We start from the raw sequence: 14087 nt of genomic DNA on the forward strand, positions 1-14087 counted from the left end.
GACCAGTGCAGAAGGATGTCTTATTCTGAAGAAGATAGCGCGATACACAAACCTAAAAGTTCCTAAAGTGCCCCCTCCCTTGCCCCCCCCCCACACTGAAAGGGGGATTAGGGTTAGAGAGGCTATAAGAGGTCTATCATGACCAGTGTAGAAGGATGTCTTATTCTGAACAAGATAGCGCGATACACAAACCTAAAACTTCCTGAAGTGCCCCCTTCCTTGCCCCCCACACTCAAAGTGGGATTGCCGGGTGCGTTTTTTTCGAACGCAGACTACGTGCACAGCACTCTTCGATAACTTAGCTTTGAAAATCACTGGCAATTCCGTTAATTTATTCGCCACATGAAGATACAAAACAATCATGAATCTAGTTAACGAGTATGGAAAAAACTTGACTTTCTCCAATGGGGAAAGCTGAAGCTGAATTAAATTGAACAATTGCAAGACAGTTCAATTTTCTTTATTTTTATTATTAACAAAAAAAATTAGAAATCACCCTTCTTTAGCAATTCTTGACGAACGCATTTAATAAAAAATCTCCAAACAAAAACTATACTATTGATGGTAAGATCTTATCTTCAAGATGATCTTATAAGAACTTTTATTACACGACTCGGGCAGTCAGAGGGCCAATAACTAAAATTAACCAATCAAAATGCTCTATTGCCGGTCCAATATTCTCTAAGTATTGGACCGGGCACTGTCCCGAATGGTCCCGAATGATACCGCACTTGTGTCCCTCTGAACTTCAGTCGTATAATAAATCTCTTATTAACCAAGCTTGCTCGGGACCGTACTGGAAGAATATCAGCCCTCGGTCTTTTTTGTACGGACCTCGCTGCGCTCGGTCGCACTGTCAAGACCTCAGGCCAATATTCTCCCAGTGCGACCCTCGCGCTTGGTTAATAAGATATATGTACTTCCCACCCATTGTAACGTGTAGGTTCTTTATCCACTGTAGAGTCTCTTTCCTTTTTATTGCGATTTTTGTTTACAATCATGGCATGTTGTTGGTATATATCATCATTAAAGTGATGATGAGAGAATACAATGCAAATGGTGTCGGTTTGAAGCACACACATATACCTACAACAACCTTATGGCGACAGTCCAGCGCAACGAGATAAATAGCACAGCTTTTTGAAACATGGTTGATAAAAAACACAACGATATGATGATAATAATAACAACAATAATGATAATAATAATGATGATGATGATAATAATGATAAAAAGGGATTAATGTCAGTGTCCGATCAAATATGCACCGTTAACAAGTCAGGGTTATAGTAAGAAAAAAATTGTAGCATGAAAATGGGGAAAATCTTGACTAACTCTGAAATATTTATGAACACGAGTAGGCTTCAGTGACCAGATCAGTCTGATCGTGGCGTGAACAGCGGGTGTACACTTCTCTTTTTATATATATTCTTTTCTGGCTAATCAAGGTAGAAATCAGTGAAGTGATAGGACATGTTCAGAATACTCTTGTACACCCAAAGCTGCGAATACACTCTTGAATGAAGTTTTACAAATTAGTGGAAAAACAAAACACAATGAAATCGAAATCACACTGCCAACAAAACGATAAAGACACGTCCTTCCCTTTCATCATTAAACTATACCATATAATCTAAAAGTGTAAAAATCAACTCTCAGCCTAAAAAAAGGTTCATAAAAAATTCAGAAAATTTAGCCTTGGCAAGAAACATGTACCTTAAAAAAAAGTGTATATTCCTTCTTAAGACGTAACTTTCAAAGAAACTGGACGTGGGTCTCATGTTTAAGGGGATTGTCTTCCTCTTTCGTTTTCTCTTGAACATCAGGAGATTTTGCTTCTCTCCACGATTTTACAATCTTTTCAATGGCGCCAGGAGTCCATGAGTGTGAGAGAGGTGAGGATTCTATCTTGCTAAATAATTTTGATCGAGATAATTTTCTTGTTCGTGGTGAAGCCAAAGAGGACTGTCTAATGGTTTTGCCAGTGTCTGTTACCTCAATCTGTATCCCTGGCAAAGATGAATTAGATTCTAAAATTGTCTTGTTCGGTTTATCAGAGATCGAATCCAATGGTGGCGACGCAATTCGCCGTCTGTTCGACTTTCCCGAATCTGAATCAGACGCTCTTCCATCCGATTCGTCTTGACTTGGATACGCTGTGCGTCTTCTCCTAGATCTTCCAGCCTCCGAACTTGAGTCTTCGTTGTTTCCTTCGATTCCCGAGGATGTCATTCCTCGTCGGTTGCTTGACTTTGTCGAGTCCGATTCGTATTCTCTTCCATCCGAGTCCTCGTGACCTCTTTCGACACTTGAATGTGAGTCGGATCTTTCGAACGAAGGTCTCGATTTGTCTGAAAGAGAAACGGACAATTAATACGCCCTTGAGGTACGACCTTGGCATGACATCATTTATAAAGACTATGTCACGCAAGCATATTTGTGCTTGTGTAATGAACGCCATCATAGTTTGAACGCCATAAAATCTTGCCCTAAGGACCACAAATTTTATGGTAGTCAACATACACAAGCTTAGAATCAAAAATGGTAAGAACGTGGAAATATGACACCAAAGAGCTCAACATTAAACCCTTTTGGAAATGACATGCGAAGCAAAGATATAGCCCCCTGATAAGTGATCTTCTGTGACAAGTATGATGATGTACAAGGCACTTTCGTGACGATTGAAATTGGTGATACAATTCTTACGAAGCTGCTTCACTGCATGAAAGTAAAAAAAAAAAAAAACAATTCCTGATGGAAAAGACTGCACGACCCTCAAGTGAAAGAGAGCTACTCGTGCAAGTGAGAGGTGTACAGTGACTGATGTAAAGTGCAGTGAAGAGCACCTTTCGGCAGCTGCTCTGTGCTGGCGTGAGGTGATAGGACAGGTGGTGAATATAACGAGATAAGACCTTTCTGTGCCATGATGATGTTCTGCTCCGCTTTCTGGATATGTTTGCTCAGCTGAACATGACTCTGAAAACAGGACGCAATACAACAATACAACATGATCAATGACGAATGTGGTATGGTACGCTTGATGATGGTGAGTAGTCATGACAACAACTTCGGTATAGTGCTGGAAAGAGTAACTCTTCCCTACTCGTTTCCAGTCTTCGCCACAAAGCCCACGGGATAGGAGGTCGGTGGGGAGAAGAGGGTGATGGGATAGGGAGAAGATAAACTTCTGAGAAATCCTTTTTAAAACAATGGCGGACAAATTCATTGCTAACGGTAGCGAAGTGGTTTCGCCCTGGCGCTTTTTTCCTACCTATTGTACCATGCATCCCACGGTGCTAATATCATTATCATTACTGTAATAATTATCAGCATGCAGCATGCAAAATCAATCTCTACAAGAGAGATATTTCACAACCATCTATCCGCTATCTACAAAAGACATCTCAGTTTTATTTGGTTGATCAAACCGTAACCAAGCGACACGCTAGACAAAAAAAATTATCAAAAAAATTGATCTCAAGATGGACAATTTAATTCTGGTTACCAACCTTTGACGACTCTCCCAGATGTCTCACAAAAGCATCCCTGAGGCGATTCCTAATAAAGATAAAGAGAGGACTGCATTACAACTTCGAAAACCCTTGAGCACGTCTAAGGAACCCCTTAAAACCAATGTAAACCATTTCCTAACGCTAGGAACCCCTTAAAAACCAATAACAACCAATGGAAACCACTTCATATTGCGAGTAACCCCTTTAAAAACCAATAGAAACTATTTCATAACGGCAGGAACCCAGTTGAAATTATTTGATTCCCTTTGATCAACGAGGAAATCATTAAGAACTCTTCAAAAAGATCACGAATCGCACACCAAGAGTCACGCAACATTCGTTAAACGATTTCGCCGTTTTCTCGGATCTAGTCTTCGATCCTTCCAAGAAGTTAGATTCGGGTAATCGAGCCTAGTAAACCAAAAATAAAACAGTCACCTGGCCCGTGAAAAACCGAAAATTACTTTCGTCATGACGACCCACTGAGGAAGCAGCAGAAACAACTAAACGTCTTTTTACCAAGACTACTGAACGGTCTAACGAGGTAAATAAGAAATATTGAAAATCTGCAGTCATATTAACCAACCTGATGTCTGATTTGATAGCTTCCTTTTTGTTTTGAAGGTTTGGAACCTGTTAATCAATTATACATGGGTATAATATTCAGTTATTATTAGACGATATCAAATTGAAATCAGAGACTATCATTCCATTGTTTTTGCTACAATTCTCTGATATGACTTTGAAAGAAGGAAAAAGAGCAAAATAACAGTCGGTCCCGCCCTTTCCTACAAATCCTGTCTACGCCTTTGTCCCACCCTCCCCTCCCCCCACCCTGCAATGATAGCAGGGTGAATGAATTACAGGAGGACACTTACCGATCCCAGGGGGACAGGACCAGGGCTGGTCGACCGATATCTAAGTTCTGTGATCTTCTGTTGCTGTTGCTGTATCTGATCTGTGAGTGACTTGACTTGACTCTTGAAGTATGCTATCTCGTCTCGATTGTCTTGGGCTTCCTAACGGATGCACGATAACATAATGTGTAAAGGCCTACCGAGTTGTTGTTTAAGTCTCCCGAATTTGTCGCTAATTGAAAAAAAATCCTAAAAAATCTACAGAGTACATTTATTCTAGAGAAGAAAGAGTAAACCCACAGTACAAAGCTTGATAAGGTTGGTGAACAGCAAACTTGTAAAACTTCACGCATAAGTTCTCGAGACGTAAAAGCAGGGTAATCGCTCCTTAAATAACCTTTAGAAAATCTTCAAAACGGTTTATCGTGTAAGCCGAGTTCACTTCTATAAATCAAGTCCATCTAGAGGCTGAATAACAATCAATAGAAGAATAATTGCTCTGACATTTTCTTTCCGTATTCTTACCAGTTGTTTTTGAAGCATTCTGATCGTGTGATTCTTGCTGTCGAGTTCATGTTCGAGTTCTTCTCTTTCAATCATAAGCGACGTTCTCTCCTACAAAAGGAAAAAAAAAAAAAAAGTCTTTTTATAGGATTAAACAATTACTGGTGAACCAGTAGTTTCCATTGTGGTCCTTGCAAACAAATGAAACAAATGGTCTAAATTGAACATAACATCATTAAGAACATCATTAAGAACCCCAACCGGCCGGAGGCAAACCAGTTGGCTATTTACAAGCGTGGCCAAGGATCTGAACTCGGGGCTACCGTGAAACAAATCTAGTGGTCAGGGTGGGACTCGAACCCGGGAGCGGCGGATTACGAGTCCGACACTCTAACCACTCGGCCACACCGCCTCCCACGAAGAAGAAGGATACGTTAGCCGATCTCTTTTAATTTCCCTTCAAAATAGACTAATCTTCCCTCTACCATCCAAGCAGAATTGACCAATTTTGCAAAAGGGGACAAGGAAGCTACTGCATATTACAAAGAAAACTACGGTGGAGACTTGATTAACAACACTGTAAGTAGAGAAAAGACAGACAAGCTAAGCAGGAAAGGATACTAAGTTCAAGAATCATTGAACTTTATTAACTGGAATCCAGTGATGCCAACCTATTTACTATCTATTCAACATCACTGAATAGATTGCGCTGGGGTTAAAATCAAAAGTGTAATTTGAGCCGATTAGCCATTTCCAATACCACTCATACTTGAATGTTAACGTTAATAACATGTGAACAACTTCTTAACGTAATTTCTTCTAACCTGAGTAAGATCAAGAAGTTTGTTTTTCACTTCTCCTAGTTCGTCACGAAGTTTCTTCACTTCCTCGACACTAGCCCCAGTTGACGCAGCTTCTGGCTTGACATCAGGGATTGCCGCCACTTCCTTGGTCTGCACTGAACTACTGAATACCGGTAAGTGTGAAATCTCTGTGACATCGTCCACACTATCTTTTCCATCCATTGAAGACATGGAGGAACCTCTTGTTCTGGTGGTCTGAATCCTCTCTTGCATGGCTGCAGGATCCATGGTCATGGTTCTGTTCAACATCCTCTGTGTATATGTACGAGATCAGTTATTTTGAACCTGCACAAAGAGTGATACCGCATCTCCCATATCTTTTATCGTATTATTTCAACTGCTGCGATGAAAAATCGTTGAAATAGCTTCTCGTTTTTTATTATCCGACTTTGAATTGTTCTAAAAAAAAGTATGAATGGAACATGTGACTTTGCAATCTCAGTGTAATGCTCTTACTTAGCTGTAAGGCATCGCAACAAGATATCAACTTCACAAGTTCGTTTGATTCGTTTTAACAGCCCTGACGTTTCTTAGCCTTCTTAACCTTCCATGCCCAGTAACGACCAAAGTGGAATTTCTCCCAGCAATATAAGTGCAAGAAACGTCCATTTTCCCCCGGACATTACACACAAACCTCAAGTTGTGATACATACCTTTCTATGTGAAGCAGTTGCTCTCTCCATTGCTGGATCAGAGTCAACAGATGCAGATGCCCTCCTTGCCAAACAGGAGTGCGAATGCATCAGTGGAGAAACGACATCAGCCTACAAGAACAAAACCTGTCGTGTTAGCCACACCATGGAGGAGGTGTGGTCAAGTGATTTAGGGAAATGCACATGATATCTGGAAGTTCTAGGCTAAAATCCACCTTCTCTGCTCCTCAGATGGACTTATATTTCAGTGGCTCCACATTTCAAAATCTGCTCTGCATTATGTAATTAACTTACTGGTTAACAAACAGCAACCAGGAACAAAAGCAGTACTCCTGACATTTCCATGTATGTCAGCTCGGCAGAATTGGATTTGTCTATGTATTGCACATTCTCAAATGGTTACCAAAGAAATAAGACTGTCGCATTCAACACCATCACTTTTCATTATGTTTTAGAATCAAAGCAATACTTACCTCTTGAAGTTCACGTTTCAGTTTAAGCAATTGAGTCTTTAGAGATTTAATATCAGTGAACAGTTGCATGAACCCTACTTCGTCCATTTCAACAATGTCACCTTCTCCTTCTTGAGCAGCCATTTGTTTTGGAGGACGAAAAGACACTAGTGTTGTCCTTCTTCGTAGTAAACCTGGTCTTTTACCACCTTTACTTTTTGGTATTGCTGAGTCATCTGAAGACACCTTGCCCTTAAGTAAAGGAAAGGGTGGTTTTGCAGCACTGTTGGATCGTTCTTTTGATTCTGTCTTGGACTGATCACCTTCCTGATTTTTGGTAAAAGTTAATTTAAAACTTGGTGATGGTTCCTCTAAAACATTTGATACATCACCATGTGAGTTAACATCACTTTTTGTCAAAAGTACTTCAGCTAAAGAAACATCACCCATTCCAGTTGACACACCCTGAATTAAAGAATCCAGCCTTTCTTGAAGATAACTAGAGTCCCTGTGTTCCAAAGGAGGTGTAGGCCTTTCATTTCTCACTTCCTTATCCACAGAATTTTTCCTGGTACGATCTGCATCTTCAGTTACTGTTAATTCATCAGCATCAATGTCTGTACCAGATCCATTTCCTGAGCTAAGTCTTTTAAACGCTTCATTTTCATCACTTAAACTTATTGATGTTGACATAGATGAGCTGTAACCTGAGTCGCTCTCACTATCATGCTTAAATGTTTCTTGAGCATTACCAAGTATTAGAACATTAGAAGCATCCAAAGATATTTCTCCATTGTTGTTCATTTCTTGATGGGAGCTATGATAACCCTGAGTTCTTTTTCGGGTAAAACTCTTTTGTTTAGATACATAGGATTTATTCTCCCTGCTTCGTCTTGAATATGGAGTTTTGAATCGTGTTTGTTCATTGCTTGGAAATTCTACTTGGGATGATTGCTTTAAAGTTTCTTCTCTCAGTATTTCCAAAGAATCTAAGTCCACTTCATTCATTTCATCATACTTTGAAGGTGATACTTTATCAGCAATCTCTGACAAATTGTGTGATAAGAAATTAAGTTGTGACTCTGAGAGATCAACGTGTTTTTCTTCATTGGCACCGCCCTTCTGCGGTGGAAGTGAACTACTCAAATCAGCTTTAACACTATTCACAGATGGCAAGGACATGCTGGAGTCTGATTTGCTCCTGTGAAGAAGAAATAAGTAAGTCAAATATCTCTATTATGAATGACTCGAACTGCAGTATGGTAAATAACTTTTAAGGTTAAAAATGTATTTTTTCATCTTGTCATGAGCATGGGACAAAGAAAACAATTCTGAGTCCTCAAGGAAAAGAGCCTCAAACCTTTGGATTTCACCATCCAATGTTCTACCACTAAGCCACAGAGACTTTCCAGTGAGCTAGGGCATTATGCGGTTTCACATGACACAAGTACTACATACTGCTAGGATCAACAATGTTGAAAATGTTGTGTGTGCAATAGATGAAAACAAATTTTAAAAAAAATCTCTCACTAATTCGTTAATTGATTAGATTTGCCGACAGGCAGGAACACCGCTACAGCTTGTACCAACTAATGCGGGCCCAGTAAACCCACCCATCCCATCCCAGGGGAGGACATCCACCATACCATAATCTCGTGCGTGGGAAATTAACGTCTCCTAGTACCCCTAACCCAGCAGGAGACAGGGCCTACAATTTATTCATCCTTATCCGAGAAGACTAGAATAGCTATCCATTTCTTGATATAAGAGAAAGGTAGCAAATTCTCCTCAGTTATTTTAAGACCATGAGTGTTGGTCCGGCTGGGGCTTGAACCCTCGACCTCCCGCACGATAGTCTGGCGCTCTACCAATTGAGCTAACCAGGAGGCGGTTATACAAATCTAAAAATTTACAATCTTTTTTATTCTATTTAGGTAACTTTGGGCTAAAACTGCAGTGTAAACCAAGAAAATCTGCCAATACTGCAAAATAATGTTTCTTTTTTCACTTATAGGTCACTGAATAGAAGAAAGCCATCAGACATAAGATACTTTAAGGTAAAAGTTTTTAATTTAATTTATAGTTTGCCTGTGAATCTTAGGCTGCCCTACAACTGGTAACAACAAAACAGGAAGTTCTGAAAATTAATTCAAACTTTTCAGTATGCTAATTTTGAGATTAAAGTAAATTACTTGGTCAGTCAGACATGGTTTGATATGTTACTCTGGTCAGTTGTTAGCACTTGAGGCTTTAAGATGCTTTTAACAGGATATAATTATCATTGCTATCATGGTAACCTGTATAGTACAACGGTTGTAAGAATTTACATTTACCATATTCATGAGTATATGTGGCCAACATATTTGAACTTACAACGAGTCCCTATACATAGGGAGCTGCACTCATCAGACTGTATTAGACTACAGGTTCCTTTTGAAAAGGGGACCTCTCAAGACACCTCAGCTGTTTTATTTAATAATCTACCAAAGGAACAGAATTAACCTGTAATGACTTGCATATTTTTACATTGCATTTATTTAAATACTTAAAAAACCGGGTGAAGACACGCCTTTAGTAATTTTAAATAAGGTTAAGTTTTAAGTGTATATAGACTGGAATGTTTTGCTACTTTAAATTTATGATTGTAAATATTAAATAGGTTTTAGTTGATCCTATAATGTAGTTAGTTAGTTAGTGACAGATGATGAGCCACTCTGTGGAAACACTGTTAATACACCCTTTACTTAGTGCTTACTTAAATTTATATTTACTAACATATATGTCAGAAACTCATTTGTTGACTAACTTCACAACATACACATAACACATGGAAATCTGAGGCACTCTAATTATAATATTTTAAATACTAGTTAAAGTGCACCTAAACCCAAAATTTTTTTTCGCTTAACGAAATAAGCATATTTTTTGGAGTATTTCTGTGCAAAAATTTTTTATTCACTCAAATCTTCAATTTTCTGTGCTCAGTCAAAATACGGAAAATTGGCCACCATCTTGCCCTACTACCGAGTTTAAAGAGGAATGGCTCTAGCGGATAATGTGACATCAAATTGAGAACACGAAAGTCTGCATTTCACACATTTTCACTTGTTTGGGAAGGTTGTAGTCGATATTGTCTGAAAATATTCAGACTAAGTGTGTTGTAGAAGGATGTAGCAACGTGCGAAATTTGCATGAGGGTATTGCGCTTCATACATGCCTCATACAACACACCTAGTCGGCATATTTCGGAAAATATCGACAACAACCTTCCCAAACAAGTGAAAATGTGTGAAATGCAGACTCTCGGGTTCTCGATTTGACGTCACATTACCCGCTAGAGCCATTCCTCTTTAAACTTGGTCGTGGGGCAAGATGGCGGCCGATTTTCCGTATTTTGACTAGGCACAGAAAATTAAAGATTTGAGCAAATTAAAAAATTTTTGCACAGAAATACTCCAAAAAATAAGCTTATTTCGTTAAGCCAAAAAAAAATTTTTGGGTTTAAGTGCACTTCAATAACCCTCCACATTCTAACATCAGTATCTATATTCTCCATATTATTCTTTACACGTTTCTTAAGGTGGTGACAAGGAGAATTTCTTTAACAATCAAATGCTTGTTTGGTTGGTGATCATTTCCTTTATCCTTTTGACCTTGATTCAGGTGTAATATTGTAAAGGGAAAATTATTAGATGGTAATCTTTCTTAGGGGCCAAAGGGTTTACTTAATATATTTTACTCACTGAGTATCAACATCATCAAGTGCAGTTGAGGTCTGTGGGGTGGTTTCCATGTGAGACTTGGGAGTTTCTGTTTGTAAGACAACATACTTCATAGTGAGTAAGAGGATAACTGAGGATTACAAAATAAAAGCACTAAATGAAAAAAAAAATTAAAGATAATAAATTACAAGATCAGATAAACTATCTATCTAAGTATCTATCTATTGTCTCCTATCATCTATAATAATTATAATTATTATTATCTGTCATTAGTAAAGATGGTTTTAGAATGAGAAAGACACTGGAAGAGTGGACTATACCAAACTGATTCCCAATTCAGACAATAATTCATGTCCACTACTTGGACGATGTAACATTGTTTTTTAATTCATTTGCATTTTTATTATTTCATAATTTCACACATTTTTTTTCAAAATGTTTCTCTGCTTCTTGTCATTCATATTTTACCTGTCGAAGACTGCAGTTCAGGAAGTTGAAAGCTTGTAATTTTTTATTCATTTTAGCCAGAGATTGTTCTTTTTATCATGTTTTATCCTGGCTGCAGTCCTTCAGTATTTACATAATATTAACTGCCACACAATCAATCAATTTATCAATCAAACAACAGTTTAAGTTGATCGATAGTTAAAAATTTGAAATGATACAACTAAGTTAGTTAGCCTGATGTTATAACCAAATCCAACTATTAATTAGTAGTAACTGTATCAAATTTACAAATAAAATCTATAAATAATTCAATCCTGATTCAATTTGATAAAAATATTTTTTGATCCCAGCTTACCAGGTTGGGATGATGACCTGTTGTTGGCAAAACCAAAAGAGCAAAGGAATCCTGGTGTATTAAGCACTGAGGGTGATAACGGCAAACTCTGTGAAGGAGTCAATAATACACTCTTGTACCCTCCTTTTGGCATGAATTCAGTTTGAGGAGCCTTCTGGGAACCAGTTGAAGGCTCTGAGTTTGTCCTCTTGAACATTATAACCTAATAAATGAAATGAAAAAAAATTTGGTTTGGATATATATATATAATTTTATCACTCTCCTAAAAAACAAGGGACCTCAAGCTGCTTGAGGAATCTCATGTCTCTGAAAATGTAATTTTTTGTTTCTTTTTTTCATGCTCCATTTGATTCCAAGCAAGAAAGGAGGTACAATAAATGATACTAACATTGTCCATTAAGTGAGGCATGGAAATATTTGGTTACAGGGGGTTTTGACTATAAAATTAATGTCACTAGCAACCTTCCTCAATTCCAAAGGAAAATTAATCTCAACAACTGTACATCAGCAACTGCCAAATGTGAAAGCCTCCCTAAAGAAGACAAATGATACATTGCTACAGGAAAAAGAGCCAGTTTCCTGTGACAACAATATGATTTAACATCAGAAGACTTCAGAAGGTGCTTGCTAAACCTCCAACACACCTCACTCAACTGAGAATTATAGTAAGAAAATAAGAAGCTCACCAATGGGCTTCCCAACTGTGTAAACAATATTAAAAACTTAAGGCTTTCTGATAATTTTCTTGTCCATATATACAGCAGTCATAAGTTCCCTCTCAAGCCAAGGTTCACACTTTGAAGCACGTTGGGCTGAGAAACCTGCTGGCCCTATGTATAGTTAAGGGTTTGGAAGTGAAATCAATTTTATGGTAAATTTTGTTGTTCACATCTGCAGTTGTTCACTGTTATCAGTGAAAAAGGGTTGCAATTCCTGCAGCTAATCTGCCATTTGGAATTCTTTGGCAGCTTGTTGTCAAAACCAGAAACCAGAAACTAAGGGTTTTGGAAATTTGGTAAAAAACAAAAACTTCCCTAATACGCCTACTAAGCACTATACAATCCTCAACTTTTGAACAAATGACATTGCCTTACACATTTTCCTGACATGTTTCTTGACAAATTGATGTCATTAGGTCGATCGTATGACTAATATTGGCAACATTATTCGTTGAAACCAAACCTCCAGATTACCTTATCATAGTAATTTGGTTATATCAACCAAGTTGAAATTGTAAATTGGCCACCCTAAGGAATAAATAGGCTGACGTTTCGCGTGTTAGCCCTTTGCTCGAAACGTAAGCTTTTTTATTCGTTATGGTGGCCAATTTACAATCTCAACTTAATTGATATAACCAAATTACCTTGTTGCCCCCACCAACACAGCACCACAGTTTCTTTAGGAACTTTCAGCCTTGATTCATTTACCTTACCATAGTCGCGGACACGAAACTCCGCTTAGAAAGCCGCAAAATTAGATTAATTAATCCTTCCAAAAACAACTCTTTAGTGGATTTACCTACTATCCACCATTTCATAAGCGCATCAACCGATGACCTTCGAAAGACATCTAAAACCTATCACAGCCGCAGGATGATATATGATCCGGATATAGCCCAAGGTTGACGACATGTTTTGACCGATCAGTGTAATTTAGCAGCTGGAAGAACAATTTGGCCACGATTAATAATTAAAAGGGCATTTAGCACCTTCGTTAAATTGGAGTTAGGAAAGCGGATAAAAAGCCAAGAAAAATTCTAGAGATCCATTTCTTAACAGGTGTTGACCAGTGTTTAAAAAATTACATTCAACCAACCAAACAAAACACTTGCGATATCTGCGATCTGATTCTCTCTAATCAAATATCAAAAGGATTTTCTGATGTTGAACAATATCTTAAACGAGATTTTACATGCATGGCAAGTATCTAGCAAGGAATAATTTACAAAAGCAAGCTTATGTTCCCTTACAATTGTTTATTAAGTTACTGTAGCATGTTTCTTGTCGCATGCGTTGAGTTGATTTCGGCAGGTTACGGACAAGAAGGATAAATACAATGGATAAAGGCACAAGAACTCACTTTAACACCATATAAAAACAGCTTGTCTGATCTTCAGTCCTTATCTGGGCTTCTCATCAGCATTTGCTTCAAACAGAAGACCAAATTCTTCATCTTTCTAGAGTGTGTACACTGGAGTTCCTTGAATACCAAGGTTGCTTCAAATATTGTTAGAGTCCAGACCCTCACCGGGAACACAGATGAAACCACACAAATCCTCAGCGTAATTTCTGCTAACTTTTTGTCAACAATTCGCAAGGATATTTACCTCAAAGAAGTATCAAATTGATTCCAAAGTACATGAACGGAGACATATTACGATTAATGGACCAGCGGAAAATCAATCATCTCGACAAAGGTTCAATTTTGCATAACAAATGCTTCGCCTAATTTGCCTTGCAAACAGCATCGTTCTCTTAAAGTTAAGCGAAAGACAAAAGGGGATAAAGAAATCAGATTACTTGAAGAGAATTAAGCACGATTAACAAATAAATCCGACAAGGAATTCTTTTTAGCATGCTTATGTCGTTGTTGCCTGTGTTATAATTTTGTTTTTCCTCCCATAAAAGTTCTTTGCGTCATTTTTTGTAAACTGAGACTTCGAACTAGCTTATCCGAAATTATTATTTCCCACCGTCCCACCAAAAGTTCATTAGATTCGAGA

The 14087-nt window shown here is 38.1% G+C and overlaps 1 protein-coding gene across 4 annotated transcripts; it reads right to left on the minus strand.

Annotated features, from left to right (window-relative positions):
* Positions 1-444: 444 nt before the first annotated feature.
* LOC111340204 (uncharacterized) lies at positions 445-13864 on the minus strand. 4 transcript variants are annotated; one of them, XM_022947003.2, is made up of 13 exons: positions 13445-13864; positions 12052-12195; positions 11366-11567; positions 10585-10651; positions 6863-8042; positions 6390-6500; positions 5698-5988; positions 4895-4984; positions 4391-4531; positions 4099-4145; positions 3510-3558; positions 2847-2976; positions 445-2351 (listed from the first exon to the last, which is right to left on the minus strand). In XM_022947003.2, the coding sequence occupies exons 3-13, from the start codon at positions 11559-11561 to the stop codon at positions 1756-1758; spliced, it is 2898 nt and encodes a 965-aa protein (XP_022802738.2). In that variant the 5' UTR covers positions 11562-11567; positions 12052-12195; positions 13445-13864; the 3' UTR covers positions 445-1755. The 4 variants fall into 4 exon arrangements, with proteins under 4 accessions (XP_022802738.2, XP_022802737.2, XP_022802739.2 ...); XM_022947002.2 differs by lacking the exon at positions 12052-12195 and having other exon boundaries at positions 13445-13862; XM_022947004.2 differs by lacking the exons at positions 12052-12195; positions 13445-13864 and adding an exon at positions 12884-13024.
* Positions 13865-14087: the final 223 nt, after the last annotated feature.

This window comes from Stylophora pistillata, chromosome 1 (assembly GCF_964205215.1).
Source record: "Stylophora pistillata chromosome 1, jaStyPist1.2, whole genome shotgun sequence".
NCBI lineage: Eukaryota > Metazoa > Cnidaria > Anthozoa > Scleractinia > Pocilloporidae > Stylophora > Stylophora pistillata.

What these genes read in the sequence shown, in the direction of transcription:
- LOC111340204 (XM_022947003.2), bottom strand. Translation starts at nt 11,561, where the DNA reads ATGTTCAAGAGGACAAACTCAGAGCCTTCAACTGGTTCCCAGAAGGCT. An exon ending in AACTTCTTGATCTTACTCAG is followed by an intron (nt 4,985 to 5,697) that starts GTTAGAAGAAAT and finishes TTCCTTTTGTAG; the next exon opens with GAGAGAACGTCGCTTATGAT. An exon ending in GCTATCAAATCAGACATCAG is followed by an intron (nt 3,559 to 4,098) that starts GTTGGTTAATAT and finishes TATCTTTATTAG; the next exon opens with GAATCGCCTCAGGGATGCTT.